At 43.1% G+C, this 23,504-nt stretch overlaps 1 protein-coding gene across 1 annotated transcript; it reads right to left on the reverse strand.

The window, feature by feature from the left end:
- Positions 1-3,102: 3,102 nt before the first annotated feature.
- On the reverse strand, positions 3,103-21,901 carry lhfpl4a (LHFPL tetraspan subfamily member 4a). The gene is made up of 5 exons (XM_056437923.1): positions 21,869-21,901; positions 19,805-20,213; positions 9,525-9,761; positions 7,819-7,835; positions 3,103-3,156 (listed from the first exon to the last, which is right to left on the reverse strand). Exons 2-5 carry the CDS (start codon positions 20,208-20,210, stop codon positions 3,103-3,105), a joined length of 714 nt encoding a protein of 237 aa, XP_056293898.1. The 5' UTR covers positions 20,211-20,213; positions 21,869-21,901.
- Positions 21,902-23,504: the final 1,603 nt, after the last annotated feature.

Consider the following 23,504-nt stretch of genomic DNA (forward strand, 5'->3'; position numbering starts at 1 on the left):
GTAGTGTGTTAGAAGGCAGAGATATGACCATCACCAAGGATCTCTGTTAGAATCCCCACAACAAAGAAAGCGACAATCTCTTTTCTTCTGACACACCGTGCTCACCTGCTTTTGCTAATTAAACTCTCAGAAGTCTTAAGATAATGTAAAGATAAGTAATATACTAACACAATGAAAATGACTATTAGGCAGGGAAGACAGGGCTGCTTCTTATTTCCTTAACATTTTCGGAAGTTTTGGAGCTACAGTGTAACGATATGATCATATGATATTTTTCTCTTCCAGGTTACACACTTTGTATATTAATATGTTTGTGTTAATAAAACTGAAAAGGTGAATCAATAAAAAGTCAATCTATTTATTCATTGTCTATTCCAAACAACAACAACAATACCAATAGTGATAAAGTGGTGTCTGATGCTGGCTGCCATGATGAAGCCTCCCGTAAACATTTCCTTTCTTTCAGTATGATAAACGTCACAGCATCCCATAACCACAGAGAATGACATCACAACAGCCGAGCAATGGAAGAAAAGAAACACACTGAAAAGCACTGATATCGAAAGTCAGGGGTCAAACCTAAAACGCCAGTGTTACATCTGGATCGTGTACAGTTGAATGACCGTTCAGGGGAAGAAAGTCAAATATTTGTGGGCAGATGTACGATTAAAACAAAAAGACAGGGAGAGAGTCCTGAGTGAGCTCGGCCTTGGCTTTCTATTCACAGAAGGACTCACGACTACTGATGAGTCTTAAAGGACCAGTGCGTGCAGGGTCAGAATATTATATTCATAAATTGTTTTTTATTTGTGTCTAATCACCTGAAACTTAGAATCAAAATTCTTTCTTTAGCTCAAAATGAGTACTTCATATCTACGGAGGCAGCTGGTCCTCTTCACTCCACCATGTTGCACCGCCGTGTTACTACGGTGTCTGCTAGCTCACCACTAGATGCCACTGAATGCTACACACTGGCCCTTTAAGAGGTCAATCAATACTTTACGGACATGTGGAAATCCTGCATCATAAATCCTATTTAGTTTGAAACGTGAAATATTTGAACAATTTTACCTTTTTGAACCTCAAATAGTTATTCAAATTAAACAATCTTTTTGGTGAAACTAACATCATCTGAAACGTAATGGTCTATTTTTACTTAGCTTTCTTGAGGACCTGGTCACCACATTGTTTGCTGAGCAACAACCAACAAACAAACTAAGTTATTAGCTAACAGGTGAAGAAAGTCAAGCATTTAAAGAGCCAACTACGTGTTGGTGAAGACCAAACCAGAGCTAAAAGGAGAGATAATACTGAACAGAGACCTGAGATGTCATATCCTGCTTGTGCAAGTAGGATATTTAACTTCTTTGCTCAGATGTTGGAACTTTATTTCTCAGTGAGGTCATCCTCTTTGTACAAATGTTTCTGTAAAATAAAAACCTCTAGATACAAATTCGGAAGGGTCCAAATAATGTAAGTGTGAAATCCAGCCCGCCGCACTCGTTTATGTATTTGTATTTGTCTACAAAGACAATATAAATAATAATTTGATTTGTCATTCCTGTTTCTCAGGTTTTGTAAATCACAAGGAAAAATATGTTTGCACTGATGTGCATTGCCCAGTAATATATGTGTATACTTCTGCTATCTATGAATGCTAATGTGAGCTAGCAAATTTCTCCAAATTGCAAGAAAAGAACTTGCGTTGCAGTAAAGTCTGTCTGAGAACACCATAAAACTGATCGATTGTTAAATGTTCAGTAAAACACTAATTTAAACCTTGCCTTTAACTCCAATTAAAGAATTGGAGCAATCTACTCGTAGCACAAGCACACTTATTGTAGGTATAGCAAAATACCCTACAACATCATATAGAACCCACATAATCAATACATATGTAATCCACATAATCGTGGGCCAGTACAGGTGGTGTAGTATAAAACACTACAGGTAGGGAGGTGGTTGAGGTGGTTGAGGTGGACGACGGCTCTAAAAAATGAATGTGAAAACCAGAAGTCAATGTCACTTCCACTTAAGTAATGCCACAGCCAGGAAATGTACTTGAAAAATCACAAAGAAAAAACTGATTACGGTGAACTGTGAACGAACGAGACGGTTGAGCCTGTTAGCCCGTGTCCTTCCGAGTGTCACGATTTAACCCTCCTGTTGCCTTCGGGTCAATTTGACCCCATTCAATGTTTAACCCTCCTGTTACCTTTATATTTACTGACATATTTTACCCTCGGGGTCAATTTGACCCCAGCAATTAAAACCTCCAGAAAATTATTAGAATTAATATTGTTTCCCAAGTTTAAGTGTGAGGTACTTTATGTTTGTTTGTTGACTACCTAAATAGCCCTTTAAATATATAAAAAAGTTGATATTTCTTATATGTTTGACAGTGAAAAACAGCCTGGGGTCAAATTGACCCGAAAGAACACCAACATTAAACATTGAATGGGGTCAAATTGACCCTAAGGTAACAGGAGGGTTAAACAGGAAACAGGTTTGACTCTTCCACAGCTCACAGGGATGCCTCATAGACGGGGGCAAAAAAGAGAAAGCTTCAACATGTATCTTTTTACCCTGTTTACATAGAAAACATCTGTTTTATTGTTGTACTTTCTGGGATCAGACTTATACAAAGAGCAGTGGAAAATTGGCCTGAAAAAGATGTTAAAAATGACTCTGTACAAAATCAGCTTTTTTTTCTTCTCTTCTCTCTTTTTTTTCTGGTCAGAAGTAGCACCTGTGTGCTTTCACATATGCACTTTGAAAGCTGGAAATAGCTATTTGATCCCACTTCATAGAATGCACCCACTCCACAGCATCATTATCAATAACTTTATAACCTTTCTTGTACAAACGTTATGGGACAGACTGCTGAGTGTTCGGAGTGATCTCATCCCAGAGTTTGATCACGCCGATCGTCAGACTTCTTCTCGGGATGTGTTCCTCTTCCAGCAGACGCAGTTGGCTTTTGTTGGTTGATCCCACTTCAGTTCTATTTCCAAGGTTTAACCTGAAGCATCAGAGAGAAGAGGAGGAGCTGGATGGATGGAGTGGGGAGGGAGAGAGAGAGAGTGAGAGGACGTTTTGTTCTCAGTGGAACCGCTGGACTCCAAATCTTGGATCCACGCTGTCCCGGATTTCAATCTGGAGGAGGAACAGAGAGAAGAAGAGAGACGCGGTGGTCAGCAACATCTTAGCCGAGAGACACAAATAGAAGAAATGTGCCTGACCAGGGCAGAGAGAGAAGACGGGGGGGACACTTCAAGGGGTCAAAACTATATTTAATTTCATGGAGTGAAAAGTGCACACACACACACACACATATTATTGAGTTATATAAATTGATAGTATGAACAACACAAGGCTTTTATTTTTATATTTACTGAGGACTTAACCATCAGGTTTCCAGGAAGTTCCGTAGATCTTTTTCTGACAATCATTTTGTTCGTTGTTTTGTTAATAAAAGAGATTTATGTTCCAAACTCTATAGCTTTTCCTTTTGGGGCAGTTTGTCATTTGGCTTTACAATATAAGCTTCGTGTATTTTTCTGCCCAGAGCCTCTTTACTTGTCCACCTTCGGCATCATTTGCCGAACATTACCGTTACCAATTGTTTTCACATGTACTTCTATGATGGGCTTCTTTTGCAATATGGGTCACGATGTTTTATGTGAAGCTCTTTGAAGTGTTGGTGAAATGTGCTTTTAAAGGTTACACAGCTAAACTTGATTTATTCCACCTTAACCAACAAAGTTACTGCACTGAGCTGTAACTCCCAAAAGAATTACAGTAAAGGTTAAGAAATATATTAGACTTAGCAGCAGTTGAGACAGCAACTACGCTGTGGGCCAATCAGAAGGCTTCCCTTTTTTGTTGTTGGTCCATCCAGTAAATAGCAGTCAATGAAGTGTACCGCCGGTGTTTTTTATGTTGCTTTAACGAGTGACCAAGTTAACTTTTCTTTCAGAAGAAAGCTTGTGGTGTAACACCCTGTTCTGTTTCTCCTGTGTTTTGTGTCTCCTCTGTCTTAATTGTTTAATTCCCTGCACCTGCCCTCAGCCACTCTTGTCTCGTTATTGTCTGATGTCGTACACCTGTTTCCCCCCCTATATATTGTGTCAGTCTTTCTCTTGTCTCTGGTTGGATTGTTCTGTCAGGTTCTTGTGACGGGGTGAGGCTCAGGCGCAGAGTGACAGGCTGGACGCAATATAAACTAGAATGGGCACTCGGTAGAGCGCATACCTTCGCATATCACAAGATTGGGCATTGAATTATGAACATTTTGGCATTAGTTGCATGCCAATTGGACAAAAATGTATCGTGCTATGGTAAAAAAAGAGTTTGACCTTTCCATGACCTTGACCTTTGACCCGATTGATCCCAAAATCTAATCAAATGGTCCCCGGATAATAACTAATCATCCCACCAAATTTCATGCGATTCACGAACATTTTGACCTGTTCATGACCTTTGACCTTTGACCCGATCGATCCCAAAATCTAGTCAACTGGTCCCCGGATAATAAACAATCATCCCACCAAATTTCATGCGATTCGGTTCAATACTTTTTGAGTTCTGCGAAAGATTTAGACCTGTTCATGACCTTTGACCCGATCGATCCCAAAATCTAATCAACTGGTCCCCGGATAATAAACAATCATCCCACCAAATTTCATGTGATTCGGTTCAATACTTTTTGAGTTTTGCGAATAACACGCATACAAATAAATAAATAAATAAACTAGAATGGGCACTCGGTAGAGTGCATACCTTCGCATATCACAAGATTGGGCATTGAATTATGAACATTTTGGCATTAGTTGCATGCCAATTGGACAAAATGTATCGTGCTATGGTAAAAAAAGAGTTTGACCTTTCCATGACCTTGACCTTTGACCCGATTAATCCCAAAATCTAATCAAATGGTCCCCGGATAATAACCAATCCCACCAAATTTCATGCGATTCAAGAACATTTTGACCTGTTCATGACCTTTGACCTTGACCTTTGACCCGATCGATCCCAAAATCTAGTCAACTGGTCCCCGGATAATAAACAATCATCCCACCAAATTTCATGCGATTCGGTTCAATACTTTTTGAGTTCTGCGAAAGATTTTGACCTGTTCATGACCTTTGACCCGATCGATCCCAAAATCTAATCAACTGGTCCCCGGATAATAAACAATCATCCCACCAAATTTCATGCGATTCGGTTCAATACTTTTTGAGATTTGCGAATAACACGCATACAAATAAATAAATAAATAAATACACGGCGATCAAAACATAACCTTCCGGCATTTTCAATGCGAAGGTAATAACAAAAAAAGCACTCTTTAATGAGGCATAACAGTTTACAAAAAAAAGGCCCAAAAGGGGCAGGCAGCGAATCCAGGTTCGGGGCAGGCAGGGTCAACAGGCAGAACCAGGAACACGGACAGGACGACGGGAAAAGGACACGGAACTAGACAATGGAAAGACTGACACAATATATAGGGGGGGAAACAGGTGTACGACATCAGACAGTAACGAGACAAGAGTGGCTGAGGGCAGGTGCAGGGAATTAAACAATTAGGACAGAGAAGACACAGAGGAGACATAGGAGACACGGAACACAGGAGAAACAGAACAGGGTGTTACATGTGGTGATGGCAGCCGTGGAACACAAGAGCAGAAAAACCTTTAATTTGAGCTCATCAAATTGAAATGATTACTCATCTTTGTTCATGTTCATTATCTACACCAAGCATTCACATCCAACTGAAAGTCATCTGATAACTCAGCTCACACGGTAAAGCGACACACAGAGGAACAGAAGCCTTCCACTCGATGTTTTTAATGTTGGTTACGATGGAGAAGAAAGCGTCGCTCATCCCGTATCGGTTTGCATTTGTTGATTTCGGATGTTCTTCTCTGCGCTTATTCTAATTCCTGTGTCTGCTGCTCGGCTCCATTTGGCTGCAGATGGAAGTGAGAGAAGTGGCAGAAGGGCTCTGACATATGAGTCAGTGCGAGCCGGCGAGATGAAAAACGAACATTAAAAAAACATACTAATGCAATGGACTTGAAAGGTCACACCTTGAATTTATTTTCTCCGACATTTTCCAGCCTCTCCTTTCAAAAACTCATCGCAGCATCATCCTAGAGAGCATTTCAAATGTATAACCTCCAAATGTCTTCTTTTTTTTCATGCCATGTTGATTTGATCTGACATCAAATCCAAATTATATTTTAAGAATTCAAGAAGGCATGAAAAGTTAGTCAAATAAATCAACGTATTCGTGCCATTTCCTCTAATAGATAAACACTTTTGATGCCAATGGGAACTCCCTCCAGGCCGTTCAATAACGAGGTCAGAACGAGGACCGTTTAACTTAACCTTCAGCTCAGTTAACCTCGCAGCGATCGGATTCTCTAAACCTCAATTACAGGATGAACCTGCTGGAGGGGGTGATGATGGCGTCCTGTGGAGCAGGACAAGGAGCAAAACCCTTCTCAGACTGAAAAGGGCAAAACAGCCGGGGACACCACCTGGAACAAACTGTTTATACTCCGTGTGTTTGAGGCTCTGAAACTTCTGCCACAGTGTTTGACTTGAGGAAGTTTCAAGTGTCAAAAGTGAAGCTCAACGTTTAAAAAGTAAATTTTTACCGATGAAACAGATGCATCAGTCCTCGACAGTGTACGCTCAGAAACAACATAATGTGTACTCAACTGTAAAGACGAGTACATATTACACAAGCAATTGTGTAATTCTTTTTTTTCCAAGATCCTCACATTCTCATTAAAGCCGCATATCTTGCATCTCAGAAAGTGAGCATAGTTTACATACTCAGCCTTTTGCACATGCTATTGACAGAATATAACTTTTGGGACCTACTCATTAAAACATTTAATGCTTTGTCTTCGGAGAAATGTTTAAAACAAGAATTACGTGTGATGGTCTTGATTGTCATCTTCTAAGCATCCTTTATATGTAAATAAACACACCTTTTCTGTATTATTTTTCTTTGAACAATGACAAACTTTCATCTTTTTGCTCCCCACCAAAAATATAAACAGAATATAAAAATATTTATTTGAACCGCACAATTTTCTTTTTGATTTGAAGACGCGAACGTAAGCAGAAAAACATGAAGGCACATGAAGAGTACTTCTTCTTGTTAAAATACTCAAAGGTAGAGATGGTTTTCTTCGTACTCTGGTCTTTTAGCTATTCATTTTTAATGCTCCGCGACACCCGGCTGCTCATGTCACATTTGTGTTTGTGGGACTTTATCTTTACACATCAGCTTGGCTTGTTCGTCCTCTCTTCCTTTGATGCTGATGTACACACACAGAGGAGCTGGAGGGCCGTAAACGCACTCCTCGGCGAAAGGCCTTCCTCGACTTGACGTCTCCTCTCCTCTCGCAGTGGACCTTCTCCTTTGGGAAAGCATTGTGCCCGAGGACGTTTCCCCCAACATGCCGCCCACCTTTTGTTTTCCTGCTTATTCCTTCTTTTCTTCTACCTCGGCGCGGCCCTTTTAGCCTTCGCCCCGAATGGGATGTATCACCTCTAACGTGACCAAACATCGTCTCATGAGGCGTTTATGAGGTCAACTTTATCTGAGGGGAGGCTGCACTCACTGTGATGTTTTTAACATGCAGCATTATCATCCAGGTGATGGACTGAGACACATTAACACTCTCCTTACATGATAACAGAACATATACAGTGAAATATTCAGATACACACAGACCATCCACAGCCATGACACCACAGACCCAAAGCACAACACTGCTAACAACAATGGGAACTTACCCTTGACACAGCAAAATCTGTAAAAAAGACACAAAAAGAGTAAGATTAATAGTTTTCCTCTACCTGGAAGCTGAATTTCATTTCAATCACTACAAAGGCTACAGTGCAAACATTAATCTGTGGTTTGCAGAAACGTGCTGCCTCTATTGTGTTATATATTTAGTGCACAGTTTAATTAATTAACTATGCAAATGTTTCCATGACACTGGATAATGGTTATTGCAAAATATATACAGTTTACACAGAAAGGAATGAGGAGAGAGAGAGAGAGAGAGAGAGAGAGAGAGAGAGAGAGAGAGAGAGAGAGAGAGAGAGAGAGAGAGAGAGAGAGAGAGAGAGAGAGAGAGAGAGAGAGAGAGAGAGAGAGAGAGAGAGAGAGAGAGAGAGAGAGAGAGAGAGAGAGAGAGAGAGAGGCTTGCAGTAAGCGGAAACCACAGTATCGTACTTCTGGAATCTGTCTGACATGTAACCATGGTAACTAACTCCACACACATGTGACCCACAGGTATTGCAGGAGTTTATTTATCTTAAGGCAGCTCAACACTCAATCACCTTCTCTGATGTCTGTTATCACAATACCAGTCGTACGCAAACTAACTACATCCAACATCTACTGTCAAACACTTTAAGTATATCAACCACACAGCTGAAGAATATGTTGTATTCAAACCATTTAATTGCATCAATCAAAGGATTTTTCTTTAGTAGCAGGACAAGTATATTCAGTGCTAAAATAATCCTCAATTATCCGGTTTTATCTTATAAAATAATCTCATTTAAAATGTTTGTGTAGATCACACTAAGATCCAAGTCCAACAACTTTAAAATGCTTCCATCAAAAAACCGTGCAGGGTCTAGAAATTACTAGATACATTATTTGTAATTATAAGGAGGCAGTGTTATATGGCAGAAAATACATAAAGTGTGCCAATAATCCATTCTGCCGTTTTATAAGGAGGAAAAACTAAGTGGCGGAACATGAGGATGCCCGAAACAGACAAATTGTAAAAGAACAATTAAAGCATGACTTACTGAAGCTGACATTTTCAAAGAAGTTGAATTTGCATTTATATATAAAAATTAATCAACTGCTGTTTTTTCATTGCAGCAAAATAAAAACAGCCCAAAGACATTATGACACGCAGAGGCCACAGCCACCTCTACATATAACATATTAGAATGGACAAAACTACTCGGTTAGCTTGGTTGTAGGCACTAAATATGTTAGTTACATCAAAATTGAAGGTCAAATAAGTGAACGTTGACTTGAACAGCCGGCTTCTTGGTGAAAGTCTGAGTTTGTTTGCCTCAGATTCAGATTCAGATTCAACTTTATTGTCATTACACAGAGTACAGGGACTGGGGCAACAAAATGTAGTTTTACATATGAACAGAGAGTGCAAAGAAGCAGTATACCATAAATAAAAAATAGAAAATGCAGTGCAGATATGGTCAACAGTGGAAATGTACAACTATATACAGTGCATCGGGAAAGTATTCACAGCGCTTCATTTTTTCCACATTTTGTTATGTTACAGCCTTATTCCAAAATGGATTAAATTCATTATTTTCCTCAACATTCTACACACAAAAACCCATAATGACAAAGTGAAAACCTTTTTTTGCAAATTTTTGCACATTTATCAAAAATAAAGAACGAAAACATAACATGTACATAAGTATTCACAGTGCTTTTCACTTCTCACCCTTGATGTCAGCCTTCAGCTCCTCATGCAGGACGTCGCTCTGCCGGTTGCTGAGCACGAAGGCCAGGAAGGAGAGGATGAGGGCGTCCAAGATGCCGATGATGGCCAGGATGTAGGCCCAGCGCACCGAGCAGTTGCCCAGGACGTAGCTTCCGGTCTCCTCCCCGCACATGTCCCGGATCACCTCCGAGTCCCAGCCGTTCGGGAAGACCATGCAGCCGATCACCAGACACACGGCTGGAGAACAGAGAAGGAGGCATGGAGGAGCGAGGAGACAGAGGGCGGAGTGGACGGGAGAAGTAGAGAGAAATATTGATTCATGTTCGAGGACAGTGGCGTGATGGGTACAATGTCATGGTATTTGAAATTAAACAAAGCGAAACAGAACAGATTTGTTCTGTAATGCACTCTGAGAGTCGTAGTCAATGTGCTCTAAAGTTATTACGCAACCAAGGCATGGCGGGGCATGTTTATGTGTGTTGCAATTTAAAAGTGCTTTCCGTAATGAATTCCTAAGACTTGTAACTTCTACTTTATATCAAAGGAGATATTTTCGAACGGAGTACAAATTGCCTTCTAACGTTGTCTTTGGGGAAAGAAAATGAAGGGGACAGTGGGTCGGTTCCCTCCGACGTGGACGTATTTCCTCTTTTCTTAAAATTTGTATTCAATTCAGTTTATTTGTATAGCCCATTCTCACAAATTACAAATTTGCCTCAAAGTGCTTTACAATCTGTACATATAGACATCCCTGTCCCTGAATCTCACATCGGATCAGGAAAAACTCCCAAATAACCCTTTCACAGGGAAAAAAAGGGAAGAAACCTTCAGGAGAGCAACAGAGGAGGATCCCTCTCCAGGATGGACAGAAGCAATAGATGTCATGTGTACAGAAGGACACATAAGAGTTATATATACATATTCAATGAGTATGACAGAGTGTATGAATAGTTGGTAGTAGTCATGGACCACGATCCAGACCTCCATGATCCATCAGGCAGATGGAGACAGAGAGGAGGAGTGGGCGGAGCATCAACAGGGCCGTGGCGTAGTTGGTAGTAGGCATGGACCACGATTCATCACGTTAAAATGTATGTATTGTACAGGCCCACATTATATGAGAGGGCCTTTGGTGTTTGTTTGTCTGTGCATGGATTTTTAAAATCCTTTTCTGTGGAGTGAGTGAGTGCGTGTGTGTGTGTGTGTGTGTGTGTGTATGCTCCCACAAGGCCTAAGTAGACCCCTGATGTGTAGTGTCCAGCTAAGGACAAGCTGGCCCTAACAGATGGGTCCCTGAATGCCTCATTTGCTAACCACCGCTACCGCTGGGAGCCGTAGACCAAATAAAAGTCGATGTGCAGGCTCAGTGTTCATCGGGACGTACGGTGCTGTAGGTCTCAGCTGCTTACAGGAAATCCCAACAGTCTCTGAGAGGGAGCTGCAAAGTTTCTGACTGGTAAAGTTGTATAGAACTTTTCTAGTTTTCTGGCTACTCAAAGCACTTCACATATAATTCACCCATACACTGATGGCAAGGGGCCTCGCTAATCATTGACACCTATTCATACACTGCAGTAACAGCCGACGGGAGCAATTTGGGGTTAAGTGTTTTACCCAAGGATACATCCTTGGGTAAAACATAAATATGGGCTAGCGGAGCCGGGGATCGAACCGCCGATCCACCGATTGAAGGATGACCCTGCTCTACCACCGAGCCCCAGTTGCACAGTGGCACTTCATAGACTATGTAATCCAGTACATGCTCAAATGATTCACAATGCATGTTAGAAGTGGACATAATTGTTGTTCTATTCAGCAGAAGAACATATCAGAGCACATGCTTGTAGCAACTGTTAAAGACAACAATATATATCAATACATTTGTTTACATAATCCAGAGCATATCCTTTTTTTAAGCATTTGAAGATCCAATTACTAGACATATGTCGTGCAAGTGAGCCAATAAAAATAAATTGTCAAAGTTATCATCCTGACATTTTGTCACAGGTGTGGTGGGGCAAAAGTTCAGGCGCAGAGGAAACAAGCAGCCAGGTAAAGGTGAAACAAAAAAACAATTTACTGAGGAAAATTATGTCATCTCTCTTTCTCAGGTTTCCTGTCAAAATAATATAAATATCTAATAAAAGGTAACTACTACAATGAGCTGTTTGATTGTAATAAGCGTTAGTTAGGTAATATGACCCTTATAAGTCCTCAATAGATGCTTATTATTATTATGATGGGTTTATAAGACCAAAAAAGGGTTAATAATAGCATCATATACATTTATTGGCAAATATTCATTCTACTCTCCAAAAGAGAACAATAGCTGGCTCTTTAGCCCCTAAATGCTTCAATATATTCACCAGCTAACGTTTGGCGGTATGTTACAGATGTTTTATCAGAGCTCCTTCCACTGAAAACAGCTGTCTGAAACAGGGCCAAACTACGTAATATAAACAAGTCAACATTGACTTTGGGCTTTAAACGAGAGACAAACGGTGGTCTCCTGGTGGAAAGTCCTGTGGTTAACCTACACACTGACTTCCCTGTGATTACAATTTGTGTTAAACCTGGGAATTAGATTAGATTAGATTAGATATTACTTTATTTGTCCCACAGTCGGGAAATTGCAGGATCACAGCAGCGGGTGCACATTAGTAAAGATAAGAGATAAAAATAAAATACATTTATAATTAGTAAATATTGGAGAAATCTTGTTATTGAGTCTTATTTCTGGGTCTGCCTCCTTCAAAGTGTGCATTGTCAGCCTCCTCGAGTCCTCCCACCTTACGTCACGTCCTTAGGAGGAGAAGTGGGCAATATATATCTATATAACTATATCAACAAAATCCAACGTGGTGTTATGTTTTATTTGCCACTATTTCTATCACTGCATATTAAATGTGGGATTACTATTCCTTATGTCATGAGGCTATTTCTGAGTGTATCTTTGGTGGCATTTGTATGTTGATTACTATGGCAATGATTGAGGAAGGAGCCTATAGATGAAGGGAAGAGAGAGGAGAAGGAGACACGGGTGAGAAGACAGTGAGATTCAAATGAAGGAAGGAAAGTAGGGCGATGTTGTCGTGGCAACTGGCGGAACCGATGTGAAGGAGGGGTGTGGTTGGCCTGGAGGAGACAAAGTATACATATCTGCCTCCCAGTTCTCAGATGCTGAGATGGCGAGACAATGAGCGGACACAGAGACACTGACCTGGATGTGTTTGTTATAAGAATGAGATGAGTCACATAAATGAGAGAGTCCAAGGAACAGCCAAAACACAGCGGAGCGTATTCATACGTTCAGCAAGAAACTCGATTTGGATATCCACCTCAACTGCCGATGTTTGCAGTCTTTATACTTCCTCATTCATGATTGCGTGTTTAACATACGTAAAGATTTAGTAGAAAACCTACGAATTACGGAGCATTATTCTTCATCGATATATCTGCTGAGATGCACCTTAAAGCTGCAATTATTGATTGTTGGCCTCTGGGTGGCAGCAGAACAAGCTGAAAAAACATAATCTAAATGTTATCAACATATAAAGATTATGACGTGTATTAGCATTCATGTTCTGCCATTTAATTGTAATGTGCGCTCTCCTTTGGTCTCCATGATCTGAGAAAAATCAAATTTGCTGCTAGAAATTCAATCATTTTCACCAGCTAGCTCTGTCTGCTGCAGTAGCATTAGACTAGTTTATGAAATGAGACCTGTGTTGTACTAACTAGGCCAGTTTCCACTTCGAAGTTTGTGGCCAAAAGCACAATAGTTATGGAAAGCGAAGAGAGTGATGCTAAATTCCTGAAGGACTGTACTCTCAGAATGTTCTGAATGTAGACTAATTAGACACCAATGAGTGGGAGTTTCTCTCATTTTCCTTTTTTCTCTATCTTTTATTCTCTAATTACTCACTCATTAACTGGTGGATATGGTGAGAAGAACAAAGACAGTAACATCACGTGTTAACGTAAATGATGCGTCGCTGTGATCCCGGTATCGCGTCTCAGGGGAGATGTGTTTTGTTAACATTGTTCTCTCTCATCAGAAGGAAAGGGTATTCCCAGAGCTAGTTCAGGGTTTATTTTCAGGAAAACAAAGAACATTGTGGGAGAGCTCGGGCTAATTTAGGAAGGGAACCGATGTAGATATGAAGGGCTCATTCTATGCGTAAGAAAATATAATGATTCTTAGTTCAGGTGATGTACACTTAATTTAATTTCTGCTAATAAATTCCCCAAAATGCGACATGTTGAACATTTAAATTGATGTTTTCTCTCTCTAAGCAACATATATGAAATATTGAATACGGAAAGAACAAAGGATTGCATAACAAAATGATAATCTGAATAAACAAATACAATTATATCTGAAGACGATTGTACATTTTGGATTTTCTAACATGTTTGGTCTGTTCCAGGAGCCCATGCTACTGTTAACCACTTTCAAGTCCAATATTATTTTTCTCCCTCTCCCGTTTTTCTGTGAGAGTTTGGGTGGTCATGTGGTCTGGGGCTGAGCAGCGGTCCCTCCGGTGTTTCTGACCGGGCGAGCGTCTGTCGTGGCGTCCTGCAGTCTGCTGGCCCGGTGCAGAGCTCCTCCACACGGCCCAGTGGCCGTGAGGAGCTGCACCACAGAGCTGATTAAACTATCATCTGCCCCCGGCCTGAAACAAATAGGCCCAGCTCCAATCCCATAGGCTGCTTCCTCATTAACACACACAAACACAGGTGCAGAAATGCCATACAGTAACGACGCCGGCTTGAATTTGATCAATGGTTTGGGTTTTACTAAAAATGTCCAACTCCATTTCACAATTACTTGCACATACCACAGCATCCATTGCCTCTCCTCCCACTCTCTGGGAGGTTAAAGGGGAGTGAGGTTTTGCATGGCATGGAGAATAATTGGTCGAGGCTCAACATCTAAGGAGAGAATTGAAGATGATGGGCGCACAGAGAGGACTGCAGTGATGTGAAACCGAGATTAGGTCTGCATTAGCAGGGTCTCGGCAGGCGGCACACACACACACACACACACACACACACACACTGTACACACACTTACACGCAGACACACACAAACACACACCATGCATATCTTCAATCCTCTGCTGGATTTCTTTCCTTCTTTAATTACCTTTTTTTTCACCCACGTATGATCCTTTAATATCTTTTAGCACCCATCAACTTTCTTTCTTCTCCATCAATCCTCTCCTACACTGCTCTCATAAATCTACATTTATTTTCTGAAAGAATAATAGCCATACTTTCATCCCTACTTGTCATATTTTGCCATTGAGGCAACAAAACCACTTCCAAGTTGTCATATTTCATATTTAAAATAGCCTTTGATTGACTGTATATTGGACGATATTTTCATAGATTTTCATATACAGAAAGAATAATACAAACACAAGTAGTACATGCCTATTAATATTATAAATATCATTGATGATATTTAACATTTGTGGTGGAGATTAATGTTCAAAATGTGAAATGTTTGTTGAATAAGCGATGCACATGCCTCTAAATATCATTGTTATTGCTGCGTTCAGGTGGTTGTGGGACCATGGGGCAATGCCTTGATGAAACATGTCATCTATGTATGCACATGAAAGATGCACACACATACTAGTGAGAGCTGTGCCTGTGGCAGCAGTACCCGCTCAATGTAACACACCAAGTGTGCGCTTCAGCCATAGCAGCACTCAATCCCATGTTGGCCTCGGGGCTTCACTCCGCTCTGTTTGAAGCGGAGGTTTTTTGCTGAGTTTGTCAAAGTCGTCCAGGAAGTGTGGAGCGGCTCCAACACCAGAAGTAATTCTTCAGCAAAGATCCAACTGACTGGAGAAAGAAGGAATCAGTTGTTGGAGCATTTTCGTCTGACTTGTGTTCAATGTCCTAGTTCTCGACTTCTCATTGGTGTCAGATTATTGTTTAAAGCTCACTGTGTTCAAATGATTCAGATAGTAAAAGTAATATTGGTATAAATGAGAGAGTCCCTCTGAAATCCAATTGCGGTCTTTTGGTTCTTTTACAGTCAATAGGGCAATTTCCGGTCTTGAGATTTACAGTCTATAAATTACTTTATAATCTATAAATGACTTTACAGTCTATAGATTAATTCATGGTATATATATTCATTTATGTTTATGTATTAATTTACAGCTTAATTTATGGTCAAAAGAATAATTGATGTTGATATCTGGACTAAAATGAAAGCAACTTTCTCTTGGTTTCTCGCCATTTTGCAGTTACCAGATAATGGTTGTTGGCTTAGCGAAAAGACTTTTAGCGTTAGTCTATTTCCAGACATTATATGTAATTTTCAGAAATTATTTGTAATTGTAGCACACGTCTTTATGCCTCAATTGCACTGAACATTTTTGCCTCAGTTTATTTTGGGGCTTACTGTGATTGATAGATCGCTGCCGCTACCAGAGTCGTATACTTCATATACTTCACATACACTACTTCACTCCTCAGAATTCCTAATATGGTAATTTACGTTTGTTGGCTGGAAAAACAACAACATGACGACGGCAAAAACATAGATGAACTCGTGGCTTCAAAACGGCAGTCCACAAACCAATGGGTGACGTCACCATGACTACGTCCACTTCTTATTTACAGTCTATGTCCTCAGCTCACAAAAAGATTCAATACGCACTTTTTTAAATAAGTCACTTCTGATGACCCGTCAGGGCTCATAGTACTTATATTCTGATCCCTGAATATCTCAAGAAACTGTTTTTTAGGAGATAAAGCTGTCAGTTTGAGCCTTCTCCGGCAGATTTGGAGCAGACTTTTCATAGAACTTGTCTGCACCATACTATAGCACTGACCCAGCAAACCACCTCTGGACCTAGATCACTGAGCCCACAGCTGAGTTTGAGAAACAGTCAGAAACCTGACAAGGTTAGCCTGCCAGTTTAGGGGAATAAGATAAAACTGATTCCTTAATTATCTGAGCGTGAAGGGAGGCTTCCTGGAACACTGACGCTCTCATTTACTCAGTAAGTGTGTGTTGTTTTCCCATTTAACACAAGGAAAAGAAAAGAGGCACATGCATTTTATTTTGCTTCAGAGTATTGAGCAACGCCCCCCGGCCCCTTCCACAGTGAGACGAAGGCTGTTGAAAAGATGTTGTGTTTTGTTTGTGTTTTCAGAGGAGAAGTGTCAAACTAATGCACCGTTTAGTGTGTTCTCGGCTTCACACCTCCGGTGCCATGGCTGAGGCTCCATGTGTCCATGGGAATCACTTGCAGGAAGACAAGATGAAATGGAGACGAAAGGAGTCGGCGGAGATGACATGATAGTTCAGGTGGTAAAGAGGGACGGGGAGATGTAGATGTGCTGTATATATTGTGTAAATGTATAAAGCTTTAACAAAAATAATTAAGGAATAAACAGGACGGATCCCATTAGAAATCCCCCTACATGTTATCTCAGCTTTCTTCAGAGAACATCAAATGCAACCTTTGTGGCAGTCCGCAGAGACAACTCACAGCGGGCGTTAGCTAAGACTCGTCATAGAAGATCATTGCTTTGTCATTTCTTACTGCAGAATCAATGACATGCTGTTACGTACACTGGTCTACATGTTTTGTATTGTGTTCTGTTTTGGTCTTGTTTTGTGTTGTTGCTTTGTCTCACCCTCCTGTTGTCATTCTCATACTTCACAGACGTGCACACCTGGTTCCAGTCATCAAATCATCACTCCTGTTCCTGATCACCCATCAATCATTCCCCTTTAAATAGTCGTGTGTTTGTTCAGAGAGTGGTTCGGTTTTTGGTTGCTGTGGAGCTTTTTTGGTAAACTCTACTAGTTCATTGGTAGCAGCCTATGTTTGTTGTGTCTTGGCTAAGTCCTTTTTGTTGGGAGCACAGGGTCAATGAGGACAGGTCAGATACCCTGCACCCTCATGAAAGCAAACCTGCTGCCTTATGTTGCATCCCACCTCGAGCCACCAGGAGGCGTAACACATGCTTATGTAGTGTAAAGCCTCGGTTAGCTTTCTATTCTACGTGTCACATTAGCTCCACTCACATCCTGTTTGTTTGCAAGGAATAGAGGGAAAGTCTCACCATAAACTACTATTGTTGATTTTTTTGTTATGCTCAAAAAATAACTTTCACTGCCCCTCTCCTCCATCTCTTCATTTCTTAATCCGTACATGTATCTCTTTGACCTCTCTTTGTTTTCCTGCCTCTCTCTCTCCGAGGACGCAGAGAGCCAGAGAGTGCAGGTAAAAGTCCATGATTTCTGAAAGGTCCCCCACCCCCCTCCACACAGACTCTTGCTGCCTTGTGGGACGCAATAATCTAGCCATCAATACCTCCTCCCAGATAATGTCAGCCCTTCTAGAGCAATGCACAATCAGCCCTCTTCCCTCCACACACAACTGTGCACCCTGTCAGTGAGAACACTCGAGCCATGATTTGTGAGTGGGCCAAAGGGAGAAAACTCCAGAAAAAACGACATCAAACCTCATCTTCAACATGAACACCATCTCCCATCGGCAGCTTTTTAAACCCATTTGAGACCAGTTCACGTCTAGTTACTCAGCGGTTTGTGGGATTAGGAATCTGCCAGAGGGTTTCTTTAATGTCAACTGGGCTTACTGGAGATACTTTCAGGCTCCACTTGAACTGATACTGTCTCTTTTCAACGCTCAGTGATAGGCGAACAACAGGTAACCCAGGTAACTGGTAATACACCAATCCGACACAACTGAGGTTATACATTTGGACTAGGAGACAATGGGCCCCTGGGTACAGACATAGACATCTAAATTATTTGTGTGTTTCTTTGTCGTTATTTGGTGTCTTTGTAGCTGTTTTGTGTCTTGTTGTAGTTATTTTGTGTCTTAGTGGTTGATTATTTTTTTCTTTCTCATTATTTTGTTTCTCTTTGTGGTCCATTTGTGTGTCTTTGTAAAATAATTTGTCTCTTTATGGTCATTTTGTGTCTGTAATGTATCAATGTATACATATAGCATTTTCATGGTAGATGAGATGTCCAAAGCAAACATTTTTAACGTTTTTTTATATTATTTTTTAACCATGCCCCGTACTGCTCCATCTACCACTAATGATGAGTATTCCAATATTACATTACATTACATGTCATTTAGCTGACGCTTTTATCCAAAGCAACTTACAATCCTGTTACATACACTGTAGACAGCTACAGGGAGCAACTCATGGTTAAGTGTCTTGCTCAAGGACACATCGACTAGGGCGGGGATTGAACCTCCAACCCCCTGATTGAAAGACGGACCTGATAACCACTGACCCATCGTCGCCCAATATCCCTCTCTAATCGGCTCCGCTATATCTGACAGCTTATTGCACCTTCTTATATACAATTACAATGCAGCCTTTACGTGGAGTTTGTTCCGGTTTCATACGGAGGAATGAACGGGCTGACTGGGGATACATTACTCGCATGTGCAGATTATGCACAACAATCTGGGATTTAGATATGGCAACCAAAATAGAAGCTGTGATCTTTGATGCAACGCTGCTGAAGGCATTTCCTTATCATAACTCCATATAATTACACTCTGACACATTATTTCAACCAGCCTGCTGACAAAGAACAGGTAGTGTCAGAATGTAGTTGTTGTTTTTGGGACCCAGGGTCTCTTCCGACGAGGCTTCAAAACATTATGTTACAGAATGTCAGGGGACACAGCGGAATAATGACTAAAGACTAAAGACTGAGATGTTATTCTTCCAGTTTTTTAACGCCCTGTTCTGTGTCTCCTGTGTTCTGTCAGGGGATGAAACAGGTGTACGGCATCAGACAGTAACGAGACAAGAGTGGCTGAGGGCAGGTGCAGGGAATGAAACAATCAAGGACAGGAATGGCTGAGGGCAGGTGCAGGGAATGAAACAATCAAAGAGACAGAGGAGACATAGAGGAGACACAGAACACAGGAGGCACAGGAGAAACGGAACAGGGCGTTACAAGTTTAGCATTCCGGCCACAACACTCACAAGGGATGTTCCTGAATATCTTACTTGACTTCCAAATACTTTTTTGGGGGACGATGCTTTAATTTTTGCACCACTGACGAAGTCCCTCGTGTAGAGCATTTCTGACAAGGAGATGTGGTCTTACACAAGAGAGTTGAGATGTGGGGGCCCCTAGCTGATGCTCCTCTCCTCAAGGTGTGCCCCAAATAAAATGTGTTTGGAAGACACCCCCATTCACCTGCGCCCCCCTAAATAAAACATGGAAAGGTGTCTCCCATCCTCACCGCATAGCAGCTGCATCCAGGCACAGGTCTTGTAGACTGAGGCGGTGTTGCAGAAGAAGAAGAGTATGAAGCAACCGATGCAGCCGAGGATGAGCACCATGGACAGCAGCACGAAGACGGAAGCCGCCTTGAAGGCTCCAGACGGGATGGAGCCGAATTCGGAGAAGCTGCCCTGGCACGAGAGCTCGCGGTCGGAGTTCCCGATGCCCACGCAGTAGTGGAACAAGCCGAAGTAGCCGGCCTGCGGGGTGCTGACGCTGTCCCCAATCCAGTAGGGCTGGTTGAAGACCACCACGTTGATGATGGCCAAGCAGATGGTGAAGATGGCCCATAGGACCCCGATGGCCCTGGAGTTGCGCATGTAGTTGTCATGGTAGAGTTTGGAGGCTTCCTGCGAAGGCAGCATTTTCTCTCCCCCCCCCCCCCCCCCTCAACCCCCACTGCACAGCAACCTCAACCTGGTGTTCCCCCTTCTCTTGATCTTACTCCCCCCCTATCTATCTGTGGAAAGGAATGTATATAGAAAATGTGATATAGAAAAAATACAATCAAATGCCCCCCCAGCCCCCCTCTCCCACTATCGCTTAACTCCATCCTGCATCCTCATGGTGTATATAGTATCACATCCAAGTGCTACCCTCTCCCCTCCTCCCCGATCCCCCTTACCGAAGATCAGTCAACCAATACAGAGGCGAAGCGTGATTCCCCCCTCCAACCCCCCCTCACCTCCGCTGTTCTCAGCGCGTAAAAGGCACAGCGGTGCCGACAGCCGAGCTCACAGAGCCAGAACACAGCGGCCGGTGACGGTCAGGGCGAGCGGCATTGTCTCCGGTCGAAACCTCAAATCCGCCAAACGGCGGCCGGTCTGCCGTTTAGACCGGAGACTTCCCCCGAGATGATGGTGATGATGATGAGGAGGATGATGATGATGAATCCACCGCAAACGAACAAAAAAGATCCAGAAGAAATGAGCGGTGACACTGATTCACGTTTGACATGCTTCACGCGGAAAAATGCAACTTTAGGGTCCGACAGTGCACGAAAGACTGTATGAAAACATAAACATCAGTCCTAGAGCTCTGCACAGCCCGAACACCTCATGGCTGTGGTTCAGGATGCTCTCTCTCTCTCTCTCTCAGTTCACGCTGAGCGTCAGAGCGACAGGGTGTGTGTGAGAGAGCTGCGGAGCGTTGTCTGTGTGTTTCTCTCTTCTCTATTCTTTCATAGTTGTGTGTATTTAGTTTATGTGGTTTATTAGTTGGTTTCACAGTAGTTTAATTTGTTTGGTGATTAGTTGGGTTTTTCTCTGGGTGTCTTCCCGCTGCCGGTGCCTCACCGGGCTCGGTGCGTGGCAGAAATGTTTGCCCCGATTCCCCCCCCGCTGCTCACGAGGAGACACGGTATGAAGATTGCCGGTGACTCCTCGTGCAGCGTGGAGGAATTGGCTCGGGCAGTCGGGAAGAAGGTCGGGTTCGGCAGCGTGAAGTCCGCCGCCAAGATGAACGGCTCGGTCGTGATCTTCCTGGATCAGGTGGGGAAGGTGAGCCAAGTGGTAGAGGAGGGTCTCTCGGTGGGAGATTTGTTTGTGGAGGTGTTTCCGCTGGATCAGCCGGCCACCAGAGTCCTCGTGTCAAACGTCCTCCGCTCATCTCCGGCGAGTTCCTCAGCAGAGAGCTCTCCCGGCACGGGAAACTGGTCTCCCCGATCAGAGTGATCTCATCGGGGTTCAAGGAGAGCTTGATGAAGCACATACTGAGTTACCGTAGATCGGTTTATATGATACTCAACGACCGGAGCGCGGAGTTAAACCTGCGCTTCAGCGTCAGAGTAGATGATTTCAACTATAACGTTTACGCGCCTTCATCGGCGATGAAGTGTTTTCATGCGGGAGGAGGGGCACACCGCGAGGGTCTGCTCGAGCGCGCGACCCTGCGCCAGCTGGTCCAGGCGGCTCGGGTCCGCCCAGCGCCACGCCGCTACACCAGCGTGGGGCATAGCAGGTGAGGCGGTTGCCGCTGCCGCGGCTGCGGGGCTCGCGGCGGCGGCGTCTCTGAGAGGAGGCGCCGCCGGGGCGGCGGCCGGTGCTGCGGCGGCGCCGCCGATTCCAACGGAGAGCGCGGCGAGCGGCGTCACTGCTGCTGCACCCGACACACATGTGGTGGGTATGAATGAGGGAGTGAGTGATGGGAGTGATGCGGGCAAGGGTGGTGAGGGTGGGGATGAGGGTGGGGAGGCTGGACAGGGCAGTGAGAAGCAGGTTGTGGGTGGAGTCGGGAGCGGTGAGAGGAAGGGAAAAAAAGGAAAACCGGACCAAAAAAATGGAGGGGATGTGGGGGAATCTGCCAAGAGCAGTGGGGTAGAGGCTGTGGGTGAGGTGGGAAGTGGGGAGGAGGAAGGAAAACAAGAAATAGAAGGGGAAAAAAACAAACAAAAAAAGATTTAAAAAACAAAAAATATTGGTGGTGATGGTGATGGTGGCACGGGCTTAGAGGTGGAAGTGGGGAATGGGGTGGAGAATAATGAGGAAAGTGAGAAAAGGGAGGGAAAGGGGAAAAAAGACGAGGACAGGGGTGGTGAGAAGCCCATAGAGGGGGTAGGACAGGTGGGTGGAGTCAAGAGGTGGAGGAGGACGGGGCAGGGGAGGAGGGGGCGGAGCAGGTAGAGATGGACGAGGAGGAAGCAGGGGGGTAGAAAGTGGCCTCGAAAGGAAGAAGAGTGGCCAGAGTGCTGGCAGCGAGGCCAAAGCCAGCAGGGTGGAGGAGAGGAGGAGTCAAGGCGGGGCCGGTGGAGGACAGTAGTGACGAGGAGGGGGCAGAGGACAGCGACTCTCCTCTGATTTTAACAAACAGTCAAAAACAAAAGCTTTATACGGCCGACGAAATCAGCCTGTTTTTACACAAAACAAAAACAAAAAGTGGAGGTCAGGGATCACTTCCTGACCTCGTGATTTTTGTACAGTCGTGCCGATATCATATGAAAACGTTTGAAAAGCAAGAGGTTTTTAGGATTAAAAAGATTTTACTCAAAGTAAAGGAGTGCATCCAGCAGGGGGAGGTGGAGAGCTCCAATGTGGGTTTTATTTGATTTGTTGATTTTAAGTTTTATTTGTTTTTTAAACTCTTTTCTTTTAATGAACACATTCAGAGTCGGAGTTTTAAACGTAAATGGAGCGAGGGACAGTAAGAAGAGAACATCTATTTATGAATTTAACAAGATGAAAGCCAACGATGTTCTCTTCTTACAAGAGACGCAGCGACAGCACCAACGAGGCGGACTGGAGGAGGGAGTGGGGGGGGGGAAGTCCTCCTGAGCCACAACACCAACCTCAGCGGAGGAGTGGGCTTCCTCTTCTCCAGGGCCTTCAGCCCGTGGTCACTGGAGGTCAAACACATCGTGGAGGGGAGGCTGTTCTTTGTGAAAGCACGGTTCGACCTTTTTAACGTGGTTTTAATAAATATCTATGCTCCAACAACTGGGACAGAGAGGCAGCTGTTTTTATCCAAAGTTAATGATGTTTTAAATGACTGTGCCTCGGAGGATTTTTTATTCTTGGGGGGGGGATTTTAACTGCACAGAGGATGATTTTAATGACAGAAACCACACAGAGCCACATCCAGCTTCACAGCAGGTGCTGAGGAGGCTGGTCCATTCTCATGGTCTGGTGGACGTGTGGAGAAGGATGCATCCGGACTGCCGACAG

Source organism: Pseudoliparis swirei, chromosome 18 (assembly GCF_029220125.1).
Source record: "Pseudoliparis swirei isolate HS2019 ecotype Mariana Trench chromosome 18, NWPU_hadal_v1, whole genome shotgun sequence".
NCBI lineage: Eukaryota > Metazoa > Chordata > Actinopteri > Perciformes > Liparidae > Pseudoliparis > Pseudoliparis swirei.

Excerpts from the sequence above, each read along its gene's own strand:
- lhfpl4a (XM_056437923.1), bottom strand. The coding sequence starts at position 20,210 with ATGCTGCCTTCGCAGGAAGCCTCCAAACTCTACCATGACAACTACATG. Across the intron at positions 9,762-19,804 it reads CTGGATGCAGCTGCTATGCG|CCGTGTGTCTGGTGATCGGC; the intron begins GTGAGGATGGGA and ends TCTGTTCTCCAG.